This window comes from Tachypleus tridentatus, chromosome 4 (assembly GCF_004210375.1).
Source record: "Tachypleus tridentatus isolate NWPU-2018 chromosome 4, ASM421037v1, whole genome shotgun sequence".
NCBI lineage: Eukaryota > Metazoa > Arthropoda > Merostomata > Xiphosura > Limulidae > Tachypleus > Tachypleus tridentatus.
The window spans coordinates 100,995,658-101,018,694 of NC_134828.1; the positions used below are offsets into that span (position 1 = coordinate 100,995,658).

The following is a 23,037-nucleotide window of genomic DNA, read 5'->3' on the forward strand; positions in this document are numbered from 1 at the left end:
TATAACCTTCAAAGAGTACACTATTCAAAGTAAGGTTTAAACAGTAATTTCTACATAAAATATCGGCTATTTTCAGTAGTTTAAATATAGTACTTAATACCTATTAAAGATTTTTACTCATACAGAAAGCATTCTAGGCTCAGTTATCTCCTTATCATGAAATATTATCCGATCAATATAGGTATGGTTTTTATACTGTTCAAGTAATAAACCAAGCGAATTTTACTATCTATAAGCAGTAGCATTTTGTGTTACCAAGCTGATGGGGCTGTCATTGTTTGAAATTGCAATTATGAAGTGAACAGTCATGTTTTCTGTTGTTTTTTTAACAAATGTCAGAAGTGGAAATTAAATGATTTTTCATCGCGAAGCAAATTTAGTTTATAGTGTAAAAACTTCCATACATTCATTCCATATCTGAAACTTAAGTAAAAACAAAAGGAAGAAAAAATTTAAACAAATTATTTTTGAAAAAAGTAAACGGACCGAGAAGAGTGAAGACGGATGAGAGAAAAAATATTTTCTGATTTAATAAAGAACATAAAAACATCCTTAGCATTAACAAGTTGTTAAAACAGGGAAGTCCGAAACATTCTTAGCATTAACAAGTTGTAGAAACGGGTAAGTCCAAAACATGCTTAGCATTAACAAGTTGTAGAAACAGGGAAGTCCGAAACATCCTTAGCATTAACAAGTTGTAGAAACAGGGAAGTCCAAAACAGTCTTAGCATTAACAAGTTGTAGAAACAGGGAAGTCTAAAACATGCTTAGCATTAACAGGTTGTAAAACAGGGAAGTCCAAAACATCCTTAGCATTAACAAGTTGTAGAAACAGGGAAGTCCAAAACATTCTTAGCATTAACAAGTTGTAGAAACAGGGAAGTTCTGATCATACCAATGACGAGAAACAGTCTCAGAGCCCGGCATGGCCAAGTGTGTTAAGGCGTTCGTCTCGTAATCCGAGGGTCGCGGGTTCGAATCCCGGTCGCACCAAACATGCTCCTCCTTTCAGCCGTGGTGGCGTTATAATGTGACGGTTAATCCCACTATTTGTTGGTAAAGGAGTAGCCCAAGAGTTAGCGTTGGGTGGTGATGGCAAGCTGCCTTCCCTCTAGTCTTACACTGCTAAATTAGGAACGGCTAGCACAGATAGCCCTCGAATAGCTTTGCGCCAAATTCAACATACCTAACCAGTCTCAGGATAAAACTAATTCTTATTACAATGTGAAGTTTTGAAAATTGAAACGAATATCAGTGCCGAGTAACTTTATGAAAACAGGTTGTTTGTTTGGTTGAAGCACAAAAATGTACATTTTACTAAGCTAAATGCGGGGATAGAGCCTCCAACTATATCGTTATATCACCAAAATTGTATCTGGCTACTGGGGGTAGGAGTGTATAAAGAGATATATCTTAAGTAATATTATGTTAAACGGGATATTTAACATTTTAAGCCTAAAAAAATACAGAAAATACTGAATGCCTTCTACAAAACGTTTTGAAACATCATGTAACATATCCAAACATTTGAGAATATCCCCAGCAACATAAGTTGTTCAATAAATTAAAAGCCGGGAGGGGGGTAAATATGCATTATTAAAAGTCGTATTTGAAGCTCGTGATTTCTGTAATTTCGTTACTCAAATGAACCATATCAACACTATATAGCACAAAGGCTTAAAATGTTGTTACTATAAATACAACATGTTGCCTTAACAATTGATTATGAGAACTGTGTTTATAATCGTCATGATATTTCCACAATACTCTTTTTATTGTTTTGATCTATTTCTATCAAACCTCCAAATACATTTATGAATAAAAAAATAATGTTTTCTCGACAATTTATAAATCATTCTGCATTACTTTCGAAGACGTATGTTATGTCATTAGTGAAAGTGCACGCTAAGTGATGTGTCAGCATGAGAACAAACTATATGTCTGCACAGAGCACAATAATCAATACTCGATGTACTAGTGTCTGTTTTACCATTACCCTCGTGAAAACTGCTGTTATTATCACATTTCACGTATTGAAAATAATAGTGAAAAATATTTACACTTGTGGTATTAAAAACTACGGTGAAAAGATACACAAAGAAATCGATATAATCTATAAATGGAATTGTTTGTGTACAAGTTAGGGCTGCTATAAAAGATACACCAACTTACCACACTCACACTTATCTATAAACTCAATTTAATCAGAAACACTATTATAAACGATTCAAAACGACAAATTGAGATGTTTATTTAGTTAAAGGCTTATTGTAGGTAACAAAGCGATACCGTAGCTAGCGTTGTGGCTTCGTACTAAAATATGAATAAATAAAAACTGGTTGTTTATTTCACCAAGAGTTAGCTTAACTAACTCTCTACCAATGTGTTCGTCATAGAAACGGTAGATAAACATACATTTTTGTGTTTTATGTATCAAGCATGCAAATGCTTTCCGTTTCAGGTTTATCCACCTTATGAACTGTAGATAAACCTGAAACGGAAAGTAAGGAGCGTGGATCGATTTGACTTCATTAATATTTACATTAGTATGAACTTTATTACATCACTGTGATGAAATAAAAATCACTTATGTTCTAGCCAATGACCGCCCAAGTGTATCCCAAAGAAACAACAAGTTACTACTGCACGCATTTGGAAGGTGTTCAGAGTGACAGAGAACCCAATTAAACAAAGCCAACTGACTCATTTAACTGCTTACACAGTTACAATTGACATCATATTATTTAATTATAACGTTGTTTTAGGGGTTCTTACCCTTATGGGTTTCTTTTTAATAGCCCACAAAGATCATTTTCTTGAGATGTTTGTTTATGGTAAGTTTTGTATTTATGTTGTTTATATTTTAATAAATGACCTTACATCACATATTCTATTAAAAAATGGAATTACAGTAGTTTACGTCCTTTACCAGAATATTTTGCAAAACGAATTAGAACTGCGGTAGAGAACCGAGATTATAAGTTTATTTCTTTTATTGTCTTGTAATATTCAGTTGATTTTTTCCTCAAATTAAGAGTTTAAAAAAATTAAACAGCAACATGAATTATTTGTATGAGCATTTTTAAAGTTTGTCTTATTCCAATGGCCTGGGGGTTCTTGAACCGAAACAATGAGCTTTGTTTTTCTATCTGAAACATTTAAATATACATGCAAATTAGATGATCATATTTTCTTTATAGTGTCGAAATAAAAGATTCGTGAGAAAAAAAACGGATAATATTCGTTATAAAACTTCGCACACAGCCCCTAAAAAATGATATACGCAACTTGTAATGAAAGAAAGTACGAAGTTTCTTTTACTAGCATTTATCTCGACTTAAAATATGTATCTCTAAGTATCTTAAGCATCAGTGTGCTGATCCTAATATACGACACCCTGGCGACAGAAGCGTAAACTATCTTATATTAATTATACGCGTAGACAAACCTTTATATGCTTCAAACAGTTTTGTAATTAAGCATCCAGGAAGCTGCAAGAATTAATACCTATAGCTTATTCATCCACGTAACTTACATTTTTGAATAAAATGCCTTGTTTCTCAAAGATTATCAAGCAGTGTAAGTTGATAATATGTGTGAAATAATCAAATATTACTTTCCATTCTTATCATTGGTCCTCCATAAATGAAAAGAGGCGTTACCTTGCATTATTTGGACTATTTCATAAGTTTTAAGCAAGAATTCTTTAAAATTCTTCACGGGTAGTAGCTTGGCAAAACCTTGGAATTGGTCCGACATGGCCAGGTGGTTAAGGTGCTTAACTCGTCATCCGAGGGTCGCGGGTTCAAATCCCCGTCACTTTAAACATGCTCGTCTTTTCAGCTGTGGGGGTGTTTTAATGTTACGGTCAATCCCACTATTCGTTAGTAAAAGAGTAGCCCAAGAACTGGCAGTGATGACTGGCTGCCTTCCCTCTAGTCTTACACTGCTAAATTAGGGACGGGTAGCGCAGATAGCCCTCGTGCAGCTTTGTGCGAAATTAAAAACAAACCAAATCAAAACCCATGAAATTTCCACCTAAAGAGTCTCATACAAACTCAAGTGTATTTTTATTTCAACAATAGTTTTATGAAATACTACCAAGTGATGTTAGCTGACTTATAAACTTGTACGAGACACGATAGAAAACTGAAACATTTATAGTTACGTCAGTGACGCCAGAACACTGAGTAAATATACATTTATATTCACATCGGCAGTATTTAAAACGTGTGTAAATATAAGTAACGTATTTTGATGTTGGTAAAAATATATAATGATAAATGGTCGTCTACCGCTATTGTTCTACTGACCCATTATAAAAGACAAGAAGAAATAGAAAAGATCAGTCGATCAACCGTAAGCTGTTGCAAAAAAAAAAAAATGTCCTTCTGCCAAAGTTGCATTGGCAACAATCAGAAAGAGGAAATTACCTGGAAGGTTTCTTATTGAATTATTAAATGCACTATTTCCTTTTGTACTTTATGGAAGTACGACCATTAATTGAGTATTTACCATATTAAAATGAAACATATTTCATGGTTATAATAGAATCTAAAATATGCATGCTCCCTATTGGTTTTGACGTCTGTGTGAGTGTGTAATACGTCATTGTGAGGCCAACGTGCATACGTAGCTGTGACGGACATCCGAGTAAATTTTCAATTAAATGTTTTTGTTGTTCTCAGAAAACTACAGATTTCTTCATGCAAAGTAAATTTCTCAAGCAACACATTAAAGAGTTTGTTGTTTAAAACTTATCGAGAAGAATGTGGGTCGACATTAGTTTTCAGCTAAAAGTGTTCTTGTGTCACTGTTTTTGTCCTCAGTTCAACGTTTCAGTTTGAAAAAAATTGACTAAAATATATATCTAACTGAAAATCACAAGAGAACTCCTTCAATATATGCAGTGATACCAACATTAGTAGTTTAACCGTTCGAAGCTAAGCACAAAGATACACCAATATTAAAAGTCAGATATTAATATATTTTAAACGCTATATGTGTAAAGTAATTTCGCTTTCTTGTTGTTTTGTCATATGAACAATACGCAAATTTTTAAGCACATTATGCGACCTAATACAGTGTGAGAACATTAGTTTCTAATTTGTGTATAAGACGATGGAATTAGTCAATAAAACAGACTTTGAGTGGTTGTTTGTTACTAAACACTAAATAAGGTATTTAAAATACATTTTCTTGTAATTTTCTCAACTAAATAATACTAAAAATAATCTTTTGGTATTCTTTGTAATCGTTACTGCTTATGCAGACTACGGTAAAGGTACAGATTCCGTGTATCTGGATTTTCAGGAAGCCTTTAACAAAGTGCCACATAAAAGGTTTATAAAACAAATTATCTCGACAGATGTGGAGAATAATTAGTTAAATGTATAGAAGAATGGCTGAACTGAAGAAAGCAAAGGGTTGTTAAAACTGTCAAACTGGATATTAATGTTATAAATGTTGTACCTCGGGACTCAGTCTTAGGACTATTGATCCTTTTATTTATTTTAATGACATAGATGAAGGAATTGTCAATAACTACTTAAATGTGCTGATCATATCAAAGTCTCGAATTTTACTGAGTGTGAAGATGATTCTACTAATTTGAAAAATGATTTAGATCATTTAATGAGTTGGGAAAATAAATGTTAGATGGGGTTTAATTATGACAAGTTCAAGATATTGCATGTGGTTTATCTTAATTTGAATTATAAGTATAATTTGAATGGAAATAACTTTAACAGTTTCATGAAAGAATGAAAACTCTTGATATTCTGGTTGATCGCTATGTTAAGACATTCAGCAATGCGCTGCTGCTCGTGGTATGGAAAATAGGATTTTTGGTAGTCTATACATAAATGTTAAACATAAGTCTAGTGAAATTATAATTTCATTGCATATGTCACTGGTTAGGCCTTATTTAGAATATTGTATTCTTTTTTGGACTACTTATCATGGGGAAGACATTGAATTGTTGGAAAGGGTTGAGAGGAAGATAACTAAAATGGTACTTAGAATGAAGGGGTTGTCATCCAAGGAGAGATTAAAATCTTTGTAACTTTTTCTCTTGATAAAAGGAAGATTCAGATGGATCTGACTGAGGTGTTTAAAATTGTACAGGGAATTGATAGTGTTGATACATCATATTGTCTGATACTTAACAGTGAGAACAATAAGACAACGGGATACAAACATAAATATTAGCAACGTGGAAATCATCTTCAGGTAAGTTTTATCTTTTAAAAAAAGTTTGATTAGCGTTTGAAACGGTTTGCCTTCAGATGTTGTGGAAGCAGTAATTTTAGATTAGTTTAAGGAAAAGCTTGATAACTATATGATAAAGTTTAGCGTTAAAATATTTTAATCTGTGAGTTCACAGGATGTGACATCCGAGATGGACGAGTAGGCCTCTTGTTGTCTTGAAACATTATGTTAAGATATGAGCAAGTTAATTCTCATAAAGGCCCAGCACACAAAACGTAAAAATCAAATGTAGGGTTAACATTGATATAATTGTTTTGATAAAAAAGTTTTGTTTCAAGAAATTATATTTGTACAACTAATACAAAGATAATTGACGAACATTAATGAAACAATACATAAAAATATTATTATACAGTTGTCAACAGCCACGTTTTATGGACACCACTTAAAATATATTTAAATGTGAGTTGCAAAATTGATTAAAAAGTGAATACTCCCGAGAAAAACTTAGAGACAAATAGCTGTTTCATTTAATAACATAAAATGTTTTCAATAAATTTATGCATTTTCCATGTTTAACATTCAAATTCTACCTTCATTTTATATAAATATTCTTAAACTGAATTTTCATACGTTGTTTAAATGAGCAACATGTTCAATCAATACAGTGATCACATAAATTCATTTTTATGAAGTTTTGTTTACAGTTCCTATTTTTTATATAATTTTATGTTTGCTAATACTCTTTGTTTGTTATCCAGCACAAAACACAAAGGAACCAAGCCCCTAAGTTTTGTGTTATAAGCCCTTACGTTTACTGCTGAGCCATCAGAGAAATACTACAGTAAAAAGTGTTCGTTATTTTTTTATATTATATGAAAAATAATTAATATCTCTTCAATTTACCCGGACGTCTAACACATTTCAAATGATCTGTGTTAAATTCAATCATTATGTTAGACTGCCGACAAATGGAGAGCTCTGTGTTCATTTATTCAAGTTATACATCTTAATATTAAAGATAAACAAAAATCATCAAACCAACGATTCATTATAATTTTTATCTGATAACAATCCCGAGTCGTGAAGTCTAATTCAATTTGAATTCACTTAACTATCGCTCACTAACTTACACAAAGTGCTTCTCACATATTACAAGCATTTACAAATCACGTGCTAACGACATTGAAAATAACAAAATAATTCTACTTTTTCCTGCAAGTTATCAAATCTGACAGGATTTAATAATTGCGTTATAAAATCATCAACTCTTCTTAAGTATCAAGAACTATTTTTTCATTACAAAGACTTATATTTACCCATTACCTTTAGTAGAACTTTTAGATAGCAAGACCCTTTCTCAATTAGACAATTTCTTTGAATTATAAAATCCCAGCAAAACTAATTGTTTAGAACAAGTCTCAGCTTCATGTATAATTGTATTTAACAGAATCTAAACTAATAATGGAGAAAAATTATTTTGAAGTAACTTCTGAGCGGGAAATAAAAGAGCTATGAATGTATCGAATTAAATGGTAAGTCATGTTTCATTCTTCTACTTAACACTATCACTGAGTTGATAGATGAAGAAAATTTGACAGGTATCTGCACGTGTAAACGTTTCTTAAAGGAACTTCTTATTTCTTTACAAATGCACAGAAAATTTAATAGTTGCAAAGTTTAAAAAAAAATTAAAACATCGCGAACGTTTCTTGGTAGTTCACAAGTGTATAAATGTTATAAAAGGTTATGTACTTGAATATAAAAACCATCTATGTTGCTGAATGACTTATTAAAAGTTTCCATGGCTACTCACCCATGAACTGGACGTAACAAATATCTTAGTGTAAGCACTACACCTAGGGCCATAAAGTTCATTTCTCTCTGTTTGTGCTTTCTACTTGCCTTCGATGAACTATTCAACCAACGTGGTGCCTCAAATAAAGGAAACAGCAACGTCCACAGCACAATGACAGCGATTCGTTGATAACCATGCACGTCACTCTGAACAATGACAGCGATTCGTTGATAACCACGAACGCCACTGAAGCGTCAGTGAGCGACGCTTCATGTCACACCTGTAGGTCAGAGCATAGCTAATACTCACACACAAATTAGCAATAAACATTGTAAAACGTCTCAAGTCATCGTGTAAGAAAACAAACAGTTAATGTATTATATGTATATATATATATATTTTTATATACAGTGGTTTATATGTTAATACACAATTACTTGGAATTAATCTAATAGAACCGCAAATTGTTGTATGTATTTCTACATTAGAAACACAATGCTAGTGTGCCTAGACTCGTTGCATTTAACCACGGCTCACAGTCTAAAGTAGCACTAAAGCTTACCAATTTTCCATGGTATATTACACACACCTAAAACTGGCAGTAATATCACCCGTTGAAATTCTAGAAAAATTATTAAAATATCAAAATAGAAATCTGCAGTAGATACAATATGCAAGCTGAAAATATATTTTTGTGTAGTCTAACCCGGCGTCTCTGTTGCTTGGTAACGTATAATAAAATACTTGCACGTGATTTATATGTTGGCGTATTTTTTAAATTGACCTGCCATATGTTATTACTCAACTAATAAATAATGTGTTGCTACCTCACACAACTTGCACCAGAAGTTTAAACAAGGCTCATTTCGAAGCATTATTGAAAGCAGAACGTCAAAATCATAAAACATCTTTATATTAACTTACATATTCTGTTACCCGAATAGAATCAGTACGAACGAAAACGTTTCAAATTAGAAACATTTCGTTCTATCGTACCGATAAACTAAGGTAAGAGAAATTCAAAATAAGAAACGTTTGGGAAAAGAAAGGAGAAAGATGACAAAAGTCCCCTGTAAAAGTGTTTTCACTGTTTAACGACTTTATCTGACGGGGAAGTTGTCTGATTAACAACATACGTTTGAATTTACAATCGTTTCTGTACCTGTAGGTGACAATTCGTATACTACTCCTGTAAAGAATAGCAATAAGGCAAAAACGTAAATACTGTTTATTACTATAGAAACGTGTAACAAACAGTGAGAGCAGAAAGTGAAGAGAGTACAGTCTTGGCCAAAATGTTTGTGCATTTTGTAACAAATAAGATTATTATTATTAAGGTGGAATACAAATATACCTAGCACTGTCAAAGTGAGAAATGTGTGTTATATTAAACATCTACTATGTAAAATGTATAATGAGACAGATTAGATGGACATCAAGAATGGTTTACTAGAAGAGGAAATTTGTCAGATACCTGTGAAAAGATGTGTAATCCAGTATTTCCATATCACGCTAAAATCTAACCAAGGCACATACAATGACAAAATATAACACCAGTTCATTAAAATTAGCGTTTGTAATTCTATATAAGTTTATATTAAACATTCAGTACTTGGTTGATCCTCATCGTACTCTAACACCCTCTACAACGTGGTATGGTGTCAATGAGGTTACTGATGTAATCCACTTGTCACTAGAAGGCGCTGCAACACACCCACAGTAGCTGGCTTAAGGCCGTGACTAACAATTTTTTGGCTTAATTGTGCACAACAGTTCTGAATGAAATTACCATATGGAGACTTCGCTTTCCATGACAATCTTGTAACGTCCTCTTAGTCGAGATAATTCTGTACATTATGCACGTTGTAGCATTGTCATTTGGAACATAAAATTATTGCCAAACTTTGCCCTAGTATATGGTAGAAATATCATCTCTATGTGATGCTTATAGGCAGCGCCATTGACCTTTTCACGAAGGATGTGAAGAACGGTAGGTAATACACTCTTTCCTCATCTGTTCTCAAGGCAAATGTCAAAACGAATCTTACCATCACCTTTAATAAGCAAAAAACAGCACTTATCTGAAATGTCATCAGTATCCTAACAGTAAGTTGTCATGCTGTATTGCCCAATTAACACAGAAATGGCGGCAAAATCTTGTTTATGTCGGTTTTCAGAGAACCCTTCTTGCAAAATAACATTGTTCAGTCAGTCTGCTATTTACTATTCTTCTAGATACCCCAGAATAAGTGTGTTCTTATAGTAGTAGCTTTCTGCCGGCCATCAATACACTTTCCTGTAGTTTGATGACATTTCAGGATTCTGGAAACAGTACACTGTATGTAATCTACTGTTCTGGCAATGTCCGTTTGCTTTTTATACCGTTTCCGAAAAGTCAAACCACTTCACGCCCTATAACATCTGGCACGTGACGAGGCATGGTACTACACCAGGTACAGAGAAACTGTCTGAGGAAAGCGTTAATCTGTTTCGAAAACCGTTATACCATAAGCACACCCTTATATAAAATAGATGTGTATGTGTGCTTTGACAAAAAACATAGTCAGAACAACTTGTACAAATCAGAATAACAATTCGCACACGTTTTTCCGATCACAAGCTACCTTCTCTGTTACTACTCAGCAATTTACTCAATAACTATTCTATGTATGTAGAAAATCACATCAATAGGGAAAAGTATGCAATCATTGTGGTCAAGACTGTACGTTAGAACGTTTGAAAAATATACTTAGTCAGAGACACTTGATTTTTTAAATTTTGCTATAAGTAAATAGCTTGCTCTGATCAGGTGTTAAATTTTAACAACCATCCATTTGATTGAAGGGGTGGAAGCAGAAAGGCAAATGTATTTTATAACTTTTGAACTTTATAATACAGAATGTAATTACATAAGAACAATATATAATTACTATGTGGTGTTGTTCACTGGTTGATCTTTATTTTTAATAATAAAAGTTATTATGTTTTCCTATCAGAGGGCTTCCCCCCCAATGGCATAGCGGTATGTCTGTGGATACGCACCATTAGAACCCGGGTTTTGATACCCGTGGTGGGCAGAGCACAGTCAGCTTTTAGTGTAGCTTTGTGCTTAATTCGAAACAAACAAAATATTTATCAGTGATGACGAGAAACCCACTTGTTGAGAAATATATATGCAAAAACGGCTCGTTTGGGCTGAGAAAACACTTTACATAGAAGAGCGAACAACGTTTCGACCTTCTTCGGTCATCGTCAGGTTCACAAAGAAAGAGGTAACTGACCGGAAGCTGACCACATGTTTGAAAGGGGGTTGTGTAACTGTGTGTCGAAATGTAGAGGGCGGTATTAGATGTTTGAATATATAATTTTATTTATTATATTAATATAGGTATAAAGGCGTTCCTTTATATTGGTTTATTTTGGGTTTAAGTTGTTGTATAAGTAAGGCTTCTTTAATTTTACGTTTGTTTATGTTTGTTTCTTTATTTAGTATTTGAGTGTTTTCTATGGTTATGTTGTGTTTATTTGACTTGCAGTGTTCGAAAACGTGTGAAGGTGACTTTTATGTTCTTTGAATCTGGTTTCCATTTTTCTACTTGTTTCTCAATATAGAAGTCGTGGCAGTTATCACATTGTATTTTATAAATAATGTTGGTGTGGTGTTTGTCAGTGTAGTTTTACATAGTATAGACCTCAGTTTTGTGCCGGGTTTTGAATAAATTTGGTATTAATTGGAATGTCATATTTTGTTACTAATTTTGCCAAATGTTGGTTATTTGTTTGCTGATGTCGGGAATATATGGTATACAGCAGTATATGGTTTCGTGGTTTTTGATTCGTGAGCTGTATTTACTTTAGTTGGTTGATTTTGCTTTCTGTGTGGGTGTGTGCGTATAATGTTTTCTACGGTTTGTGGAGGAAACTTATTGATGTTAGTGAAGTATTGTTTTATTTTGTCTAATTCATCGTTAATTTTATCTGGTGAGCATAGTTTTATGGCTGTGTTTATTTGGTTTCTTAGTATGTTGAGTTTTGTTTTGTTTCATGTGCTGAGTCCCAAGGAATGTATAGTCCAGTATGGGTGATTTTTCGGTAGATTTCTGTTTGAAATTGTGTATCAGTTCTTGTAATTTTGAGGTTAAGAAATGATATTTGATTGTTTTCTTCCTGTTCACATGTGAAGTTGATGTTGGGATGTATAGAGTTAATGTGATTGAAAAATTAAGTATGTGTTCTGTAGATTTGAATCCGCAACCGTGTCATCTACATATCTATACCAGTATAGTGGTGGATGTAATGCTGTGTTAATTGCTTGTGTTTCAACTTGTGTCATAAAAATATTGGCTAGAACTGGTGATACTGGGTTGCCCATGCTTAGGCCGTTTGTTTGTATATAGTTTTGGTTGTTGAACATGAAGTTTGTCTTTATCGTGGTGAATTCTATGAGGGTTGCTAACTGGTTACTGGGAATTTCTATAGTTGGGTTAGGGTCTCGGATATAGAGTTCTAAGGCTATCTTGCATGCTTCAGTGGTTGGAACTTCTGTAAAGAGGGATATAACATCGAAACTGGCCATTAAGGCTTTATGATTAAGTTGATTTAGATTAGACTTGAAATTAAAAGAGTCTTTGATAAATGAGCTGGCTGATGTTACATATTTGGAGAATGCCCATGCTATGTATTTACCAAGGTTGTAATTAAACGATTCATATGTGGACATTATTGGTCGTAATGGACAATCTGGTTTGTGAGGTTTGGGGATGCCGTATATTTGCGGTGTGCGTGAGTCGGTTTTACGTAGGTAGGAATAAAGTGTTTGTGAAATTGTGTTGGCTTTTTTCATTTGTAGTAGTAATTTGTTCAGTTGCGTCTCGTGTGTCTTTGTTGGATTTGTGTGTATTGGTTTAAATTTGTTCGTGTCTGATAGGATGTTATTCATTTTTTGGATGTATTCATTCGTGTTCATTATGACTATAGCGTTACCTTTATCTGCTTTTAGAATTTTTATGTTTTTGTCTTGTTTTAGGTTTTTTATGCAATTAATGTCTCTTTTTGTAAGGTTGTTTTTCAGTTTTCTGTTTTGTGAAATTATGTTTTAAGAAATTGTAATAAAATATGCTTTTTTAGTAAGTGAACAAACTTAGTTTACTAAAAGTCTTCAATATTTTTTTTTAAATTTACGATATTTAAGGTTAAACGCATATTAAAAATAACAGCAGTATATAACTTGAATAATTGCAAATCATTCAAACTATTAAAACATTTAAGTTAAAATGCAGATAAATAGTTACTGATAGAAATTCTGTCCAAACAAGGGAATAATAGGCGAAAACTTTCTTTATATATGACTACTACAGTACATTAGATTTATAGATTTAGTATCCTGGTATTGTTTGTACTTGGTTTGTTTTGTTCGGAAGTTCACGCAAAGTTACACGAAGGCTATCTGCACTACCAGTTCCCAATTTAGGACTAAAAACTAGAGGGAAAACAATTAGTCATCACCCCCTACCGTCAACTCTTGGGCTATTCTTTCATCAAGGAATAGTGAGCTTGATCGTCACTTTATAACGCCCCCACGGCTAACATGTTTGGTGTTACAAAGATTTGAGCTCGTAAACCGCAAATAGCTAGTCAAGCGCTCTAACCACCGGTCCACAAAAGGCCATTGTTTGTACTAAATACAGAACACTAGAGGTACTCTACTCCCTCTAATTTCTACCACGTGACGAGACATGACTCTCAACTAAGTACAGAGAAACTGTCTGAATTAATGTTTGACCTGTTTGGAAAGTTATATCACAAACACACCCTTTTTGCTACGTCTGCGGACTCACACCGCTAGAAACCGAGTTTCTTTACCTGTGATGAACAAAACAGAAATAGCCTGGTGTGTAGCTTTGTACTTAATTTCAAACCCAAAAACGTTACACAAATCAGATGAGTATGCGTATGTTTAACAAAAAATACTGAAAAAAAACTTATAAGACCAGAACAACTACTCGTACACGTTTGTCTGATTATATGCTATTTGCTATCTTTTCTGTTAATACTCTGAAATTTAATTACTAACTGTTCCACGCCTATAGATAATAACATCAGTATAGAACAGTATGAAATAATGTTGACCAAGACTGTACGTAAGAACATAGTAAAACATACTTGGTCAAATACACTTAATTTTTTAATTTCGCTGTTTATAACTTAGTTTACTCTTTAAATAACTGCTGGTAATGTATATATATATATATTGGATTTCAGTTAATGTCAAACAGTTTGGTCTTTTAAATTTCTTATATTTAGGTAATATGTGAAAAATTAATGGAACATCTCCTACAAAGAAGTATTCTAGTGATATATATATATATATGTGCATAAGAACTGAGCAAGATGTATTCAATATGGGCCTGGCATGGCCAGGTGATTTTAGGGGTTCGACTCATAATCTGAGGGCCGCGGGTTCGAATCCCGGTCGCACCATACATGATCGCCCTTTCAGCTGTGGAGGCGTTATAATGTAACGGTCAATTCCACTTTTCGTTGGTAAAAGAGTAGCCCAAAGTTGGCGGTGGGTGGTGATGACTAGCTACCTTCCCTCTAGTCTTACACTGCTAAATTAGGTAAGGGTAGTGCAGATAGTTTTCGAGTAGCTTTGCGCAAAATTCAAAAAACAAAACAAACAAAAATATTCAATATTGTGAATTTCCAATGAGACAGCCCTGCTACTTAACATCGATTTCAGTCAACTCACATGTTCAAGTTCTCAGTCAGATATCTCTTTTAACTCAGCGCCAAATAAAATATTTCCGTCGCCTAGAAATCAAATGAAATATCTCTTGTTTCAGGGATCTCGTGGAGACGTTTTTATGTTTTGGCTCCAAATAAGATATTTCTTGTGCCAAGGTCTTCAGTGAAGTATATTTTGTGTCAAGGTTTTCAGTAAAATATTTTTGTGTTTAATCTCCAAGTATGATTTACTGGATGCAGCTTTATCACAAAACGTATTGTAACAAATCAAATCCAGATTGTAATTTGCTTTTCCTTGTATAAACATACTAGAACCTTATCATGGCACCACTAACTCAACTTATTGTTGTACTCTCATTACCAAAAATACTTTTGTTTCTTTCGTTTGTGTGTTTTCTTTATAGCTAAGTCACGTCAGGCTATCTGCTGTGCCCACCGAGGGGAATCGAACCGCTAACGTTAGCGATATAAATCCGAAAACTAACCGCTGTCCCAGCGGGACACATTTCTTAGCACTTCATGCACAAATGAAATGTTATAGCTTATATATAGACCAAGAAGAGAAGATACCTCAGATTCTCTACTTTCTTTGAATTTTGTTTTGGTTTGGATATGATATATGTTTTGTGAGCACCATCATTTGTATGATACAACAAGCACCACCATTTGTATGACACACCAACTGAACCACATTCTGTATGATACAAAAACTAAACTACCATCTGCATGATACAACAAATGAACCAACTTTTGCATGATATAAAAACTGAACCACTGTCTTACACTGCAAAATTAGGGACGGCTAGCACAGATAGCCCTCGAGTAGTTTTGTGCGAAATTCAAAAAATAAACAAACAATACAAATATACAGATAATTTAACAGGATATTTTTGAGGATATATTTCTAAATATTTCTCAGAATTCGGGTATATCAAATCCATAATTTTACCTATATAAGCACTAACCTCTTCAAAGAATCTCAAAAGACTGGAGAGGCAAAATTTTGTCTTAGTGAGTCCACGTTAACCATCTATCCAAATTTTAAATTTCATTAAATGACTTTTTTAATCATTTTTATCAGAATTCAAAAGCTATTGTAACCACTGATGTGAAAAATAATAGGCCTGTAATTATAATTATTATTAATAACAGTAGCGAAACTATAAATTCTTATGCATCTGCCCACTACGCCTGGACTTTAAAAGTTGTAGTAAGTCCCTTGTATATCCAATCCCTAATCTCCATGAAAACCCTTGGAGAAATAGAGTTTATCTTATGAACCTTTTCTGTTTTTTTTAAAACGTAACACTTCTACACTTCAGCTACGGTTCAGTATCGAAATGCAACAGGTCCTCTCTGTTTTCCATGTGTCATCCCAATCACGTGTGAGTCTCAAAATATCGCGATACAATTTGGTGCCTTCGCATTCCATCTAATTAGCACTATACCACATATTGTATCCAAGAAATAAGTTATGAAAGAAACTCACCATAACACCAAACTTTATTGTTTATGGACAGCTTGTCCTTACAATTATATTATCATCCCATTTGTCCGGTTTACTTAGTTCACGCTCATCTCTGGTTTCGCAATTGTCCATTAGTGCAGTTTGTTTCTAAAATATCTAAACAAACACTACCGATAACGACAACCGAATTTTTAATATTTCCTACTGCCTGACATACAGACGTCAGAATTGCAAATGCAATGATTTGTTTGTTTGTTTTTGAATTTTGCACAAAGCTACTCGAGGGTTATCTGTGCTAGCCGTCCCTAATTTAGCAGTGTAAGACTAGAGGGAAGGCAGCTAGTCATCACCACCAACCGCCAACTCTTGGGCTACTCTTTTAGCAACGAATAGTGGGATTGACCGTAACATTATAACGCCCTCACGGCTGAAAGGGCGAGCATATTTCGTGTGACCGAGATACGAACCCGCGACCCTTAGATTACGACTCAAATGCCTTAACCCACCTGGAAATGCAATGGTCTCGACTTCTTAAGTCATTACACGTTGCATTAACCAAAAATGTTAAATGTTGATCTTTATCAAAACAAAAAAAATGAAATTTATATAACCTCAAACTGTGGTCGACACACTAAAAAATTAATTTGACACACTAAAAAATCAAAAGATTAATTTGTTATGTTTAAATGTTTTCTGTTAATCTCAGTGGTATTTTTTATCAAAGAAAATGTTGTTGCAAGCCAAACCACCAAAGAGTTAACTACAAATACATATATATATATATATACTATTGTCATTACAACGTTTCGGGCAATTCCCTTCTTCAGGTATCACTAACTGAACAGTAAATCCATAAAGAAAAACATTCTAAATCGAAGTTTGCGTGACAATGTAACAAATGAACATGTATAAGAATGCTTACAAGCACTTGAAACAATAGGAAGTTGTATGTAGACACACATACACATATACCTCTCTATGTATATATACACGTATAGATACATTCAGATATACACACGCATAGAAACACATGTGTGCGAGCATGTGAACACACATATATAATTACGTATGTATTGTAGTTGTCAAGAAATTAATAGATGGATGATAAAGACACCACTTAAGAGTGGGTAAAACTAAAACGAGAAATATTACAAGAAACTAAAGTGTTCATTTAGCCTATTTTGGTGAGAAGTTCCCAGGTAAAAGATTATTTTGTTTTCTTGTAATTTACGGTCATGCTTTCTTGCAAGGTCTTCTTCAAAATAGGTATTTTGAAACGGTCACGGGTATGATTGTGCAATTAAAGTGTCGAGCCAATAGTTTATCATATATCTAAAATGTTTTCTGGAACATTTTAATTATAATAATTGCATGATATTTAAATAAGTGTCCTTTTCAAGACGATTTGCATATAAATGGTCAGGAAATGTACTTAAGTATAAAACTAATAAACTAGTGTTTTATATTAACTCTGTTAAATTTAACCATGTTGAGATATATTGGTCCACGTAATGGTATCTGACATTTCATTGTTATATCTGATTGTCATGGCGACCCAGCCTTTGGTAGTATTATTGTCTCTATCCCCTCCTGAGACAGCATCCTTAGGGTTCAGGAATGCAGAGGTAACTACTAATAGTACTAAAGTCAGTATTATTTTATCTAATACTTACATAACTAATTAGAAAATCTCTGATTTTACTACATTTAAAAAATTAAACTTTAAAGGCATCCGTCGAATTTAAAGAAATAGGGTATTTTTAATGTCAATTCTCAATCATTTCTATTAAACCACATTGGGGCTAAACGTAAGGTACACTTGAGACGTTTAATAAGAATGTGACGGGATTTTATTTTCATAATATAGTTCATAATCAAAATAGTGTAAAATACAGTTTGCTTTTTGAATTTTGCACAAAGCTACTCGAGGGCTATCCGTGTAGCCGTCCCTAATTTAGCAGTGTAAGACTAGAGGGAAGGCAGCTAGTCATCACCACCAACCGCCAACTCTTGGGTTACTTTTTTACCAACGAATAGTGGGATTGATCGTCACATTATAACGCCCCCACGGCTGAAAAGGCGAGCATGGTTGGCGCGACGGGGATGCGAACCCGCGACCCTCAGATTACGAGTCGCACGCCTTAACACGCTTGGCCATGCCGGGCCAAAATACAGTTTGAAATTATCTTTATAAATTAAAAAAATGATGTGGATTTGGTTCCTAAACATATAAATAAACTCTCACACACCTTTGTTTATTGTTATTATCAATAGAGTATGTGATCGCTAGGTGGGTAGGGCGCTCGTTTCGCAGTAAGGGAGTCGCGAGCTCGAATACCCGTCCCACCAAACACACTCTCTCTTTCATTCATTGGGGTACTATAATATGATGGTGAATCCCATTATTCATTGGTAAAAGAACAGCCCAAAGGTTGGCTGTGGGTGGTGATGGCTAGCTAATTTTTCTCTAGTCTTTCATTGCTAATTTATGGACAGCTAGTGCATATGTTTTATGTTATGTACTAACTTTTTATTCAGAGGAAAATAATATGTAGGAAGATTGTTGACGAGACGTGATTAATGAGAAAGGTCATTTCCGAGGTGACGAAGTTTATTTAGCATAAAAAAATCAATTATGCTACATTGTCGCTGTCTATGTATTTGCATCATATTTGATATTGAAAACAAACGGTTCAAACACTATATAATCATATATTTTCCATAATCATATATTTTCCACATATATTTAATGTTCATCGCACTTTAATTAGAGTTTCATACATCACTGATTTTAAAAGTAAGGAAAAATAGCTCTTTCATGTTACATAATGATGCAAAATATTAAATGTATATTCTAAATATTTGATGGAAAATTTCAGTTAGTGCATAACTTATATTCATTGCTATGACTAAGTTGATCAGATGTTCAGATTGTGGAGCCATAACGTAATCGTCTTTCACGTTCTGTTGTTATGTCTGCTTGTCATGGCGATCTAGCAATGTATCTACATTGGTCTTTATCACTTCTCCTCGCCTACTGTCTGACAGCCTCAACCCTTTTAACACAGAAGTGCAGAAACAACAACCACTATTAGAATGTTGGCTTAGAAGAGCAATTCCGTTTTCCTGTTAGGTCTAAAATAAAAATGCTATTGTTGCTTCTAATTTTTAATACTTGGAACTGAAGCAAAACTAAACTACAGGAAACTAGACGTAGTTGATCCAGATATTTTAGTAGGTGATTGATTGTTTATTGTTTATTTTGAATTTCGCACAAAGCTTCTCGAGGGCTATCTGTGTTAGCCGTCCCTAATTTAGCAGTGTAAGACTAGAGGGAAGGCAGTTAGTCATCACCACCCACCGCCAACTCTTGGGCTACTCTTTTACCAACGAATAGTGGGATTTACCGTAACATTATAACGCCCCCACGACTGAAAGGGCGAGCATGTTTGGCGCGACGGGGATGCGAACCCGCAACCCTCAGATTACGAGAGGTAATTGATGTAAAATAGATTCGTTTATCATTCAAACTGGAAAGCCTTTGTTAGGGAAAGCGGAACGGAAAAACTTAAATATAGTTAAAACATTTTTATCACATAAATGGTTGAAACTGAATTGACTTAAAACATTTATGTTTAGATTTACATTTGCATAATTTTCTACCTGTGAAAAAGTATTTGGTGGAAATTTTCATATCGTGTAAAGATGATCTTTTAAAATAGTAAGAAGATGTTTTAAAACATGATGTAATGATGTTTTCTGAACATGCAACATAAATATGTTCTTCTAATACACACACACGAAAAAATGTTTTTAACACACAGTTTAAATACTTTGTCCAACACATAGTGCAAAGAGTTTCTTTTAACGTAGAGTACAAATAAGTTATTTTTAACTCACAATGTATATATGTTCTTTAAACACGCTATGCAAAAATTTAATATTAATACACGTAATATAAAAACATGCTTTTAACACACAGTGCAAAGGATTCTCCGACTTAATTTGAAAATCAAGAATTTTTATTTTGCTATTAATATGTTGTTTAACTTTGAAATGTTCTTAGATGGTATTTTCAATTTAAACAACCATAGAGAACAACATCAAACTATTTGCTTGTTTGTTATTAGCGCACAACTGCACAATGAGATACGTGCACCTCATTTTTCGTATGGACCAAGTTCCAAAGTTTAGCTTTATAAGTTTTCAAGTTTACTAGTAAGCCACCAGAGGGGACAACATCAGTTTAATTGGTGTTTGTTTTGTTGTTTTAAATTAAGCACAAAGCTATACAATGGGCTATCTGTGCTCTGCCCACCACGGGTATAGAAACCCGGTTTTTAGCATTGTAAGTCCGCTAACATACCGCTGAGCCACTAGGGGGCATCAGTTTAATAGAATAAATTTAAATACAAAAGTTACTTAATTATATAAGTTATATAATTTAAAAAATATTTTAGGAAAGAGCTTTAATCCGGTAATATAAAAGAAAAAGGAAACTGTCTACCTTTTCACAACGAGAATTAGCTGAATATCTTTTAATTTAGCAGAATTGAAAAGCACATTGATTATCTCCTCCGTTTGCTTATTAAAGTTCATAAAATGCAGAAATATCGATGATACATCGCCTTTTAAGCCTTTTTCTTTATGCATATAAATATATTTATATATTCCTTTCCTTGAAACTCAAAACCAATTAAACTAAAATTAACGACAAACTCACTTATATAACAAATATAAATATTACAAGCAATTACGAGGTAATTATTGCAAATTTGGGTACCTTGGATTTAGTACAAATTTAGGTACTTCTTTAAAACTTTCAAATATACCTACCAAGCGTCAGTTTAAACTTTCATATTATTTAATATGAACAATAATATTCTCTCGTTTGAATTTTCTTAAGTTGTTTATCACGAGCCATTGAACATTGTTTAAATTACGATCAAACAGCGTTGTTCACCCTTCACAAGTAACATAACAGAAATAAAATCATATTTCATCAGTCCTAGGTTGCAGCTCTCAAGTATTGGACGCCAACAATACAGATGAAGACAATTCATTAAAGTCATCGAACACGTTATACACAGGCCTTGAATCAGAATCAGTCGTTTTTATCAAAACTTTTGATTTCTTTTTTATATTATTACTATTAATTTTAATTTGTTTTGTTTATTAAACATAATATTCGAAGGTTAAAAAACGTTTTTGACATGTTATAACGTTAAGAAGACATAAAAGATGTTCTTCCATCAATAAAATAATATCTTATACTAATAAATCATTGTTTGCCTACCTGTTTTTATAATCCCCTCTGCCTTCGCTCATTGGTTCTTAGAATTATTAATGTGATTTACTACCGTTGACGTTGTAATGGCTTGACCTGCTCTGGGAGCAACACGGCTAGCTTGCTTGTTCACCTGTTCTTGTGGATTATTGTAAAGTTAATTAAGATAATAAATAAACTTTGTATTTCACTTATAATAAAGCCACATAGGGCTATTTGCTTTGTCAACCGAAAGGAATCGAACCCCCGATTTTAGCGTTGTAAATCCGCAGACTTACGTCTGTCTCTATCAAATAGGGGACAAATGAATAAATAAAATAGAAAATAATAAATGCAAACGACATGAATAACTGGCTTTAAAACTAAAAATGAAATTGGTAATGTTTAGTAATTATTTTTATATTGTAAAAATCTAATTAGTAAATGACTAAAGTAACCACTGATAGTAATTACAAATCACATGCTTTATCTAGTTTACACCATAATATTGATTGTTCATGAGGTTGATATATTATAGCACGTTTTCCTTCTCTTCAACTTATTAGTACTCAGAATTGAAACATTTAAGTCAATACCAATTTTTAAAAAATTAATCCCAGGACAAAGCGCGTGTGTTTGTGTTTTTCTCATAGCAAAGCCACATCGGGCCATCTGCTGAGCCCACCGAGGGGAATCGAAGCGCTGATTTTAGCGTTGTAAATCCGGAGGCATACCGCTGTACTAGCGGGGAACCCCAGAACAAAGCCTTGTTATAAATAATATTTTTCTGTCTTTTGAATATGTTATTTTTCATCAAACATCGCGTAATGGTGCACAAATACCATAGCTTTCTGTTTACTTACCCATTTCTAGTACAGTTTGCTACTTATCACCATCAAGGATTTCATATAATATCGACTTATAATTACGTTATAAATCAGGAGCGATATGACCTGGCAAGTTACTATAGTAACGTTTTACTGGATTATTCAGTAAAAGAACAATATACAGTATAGTCAACTTAATGATAACTGAAGCGTCAACCTTCTTTAACCTCAACATTTACAAGTTAACTTTAGCAATTCAGAGCTTTGAGCGCATTATAATAACACGATTTTGAAGCCTCACCGGTTCATCACAGTCTATATCGCCATGTCCAGTCAGACTCTGTATGACGACCGTAAATCTTTACAGTAATCCTACAGCATAATTTCCATTACAAAAGTATCCATTATAAGACTTGTCATGTCCAAAACTCACCAACTCTCCCTGCTTATTTTAATGAGTCTATGTAAATAAAAAAAATGGCAGTTTCACAACGTATGTTTCAATATTCTAATCCTACAGAAGTTAGTTGGTACTGTGTCCGTCGATTTGACCATGTATATGAAATAGCATGATACCCTTTTAATTCCCCCAGTTGATTGAGATATATAGCAGTTGAATGAACATATCGTAAATGTAACTTCTGTGTACGTGGATTGAGAAGCTTTTACAGGTGGAAATCCTTCTTAGTTGTTTCCAACTGATGGCTTGGACATATGAATG

General features: G+C 33.6%; 1 protein-coding gene across 1 annotated transcript in view; it reads right to left on the reverse strand.

Moving 5' to 3' along the window:
* Positions 1–8,173, reverse strand: part of LOC143249772 (glycine receptor subunit alphaZ1-like) — a 90,873-nt gene extending 82,700 nt beyond the window's left edge. Inside the window, exon 1 of the mRNA XM_076500160.1 lies at positions 8,027–8,173. Within this exon, the coding sequence (XP_076356275.1) occupies positions 8,027–8,088 (62 nt within the window). The 5' untranslated portion in view covers positions 8,089–8,173. The remainder of the gene's footprint in view (positions 1–8,026) is intronic.
* Between the last annotated feature and the right edge of the window lie 14,864 nt (positions 8,174–23,037).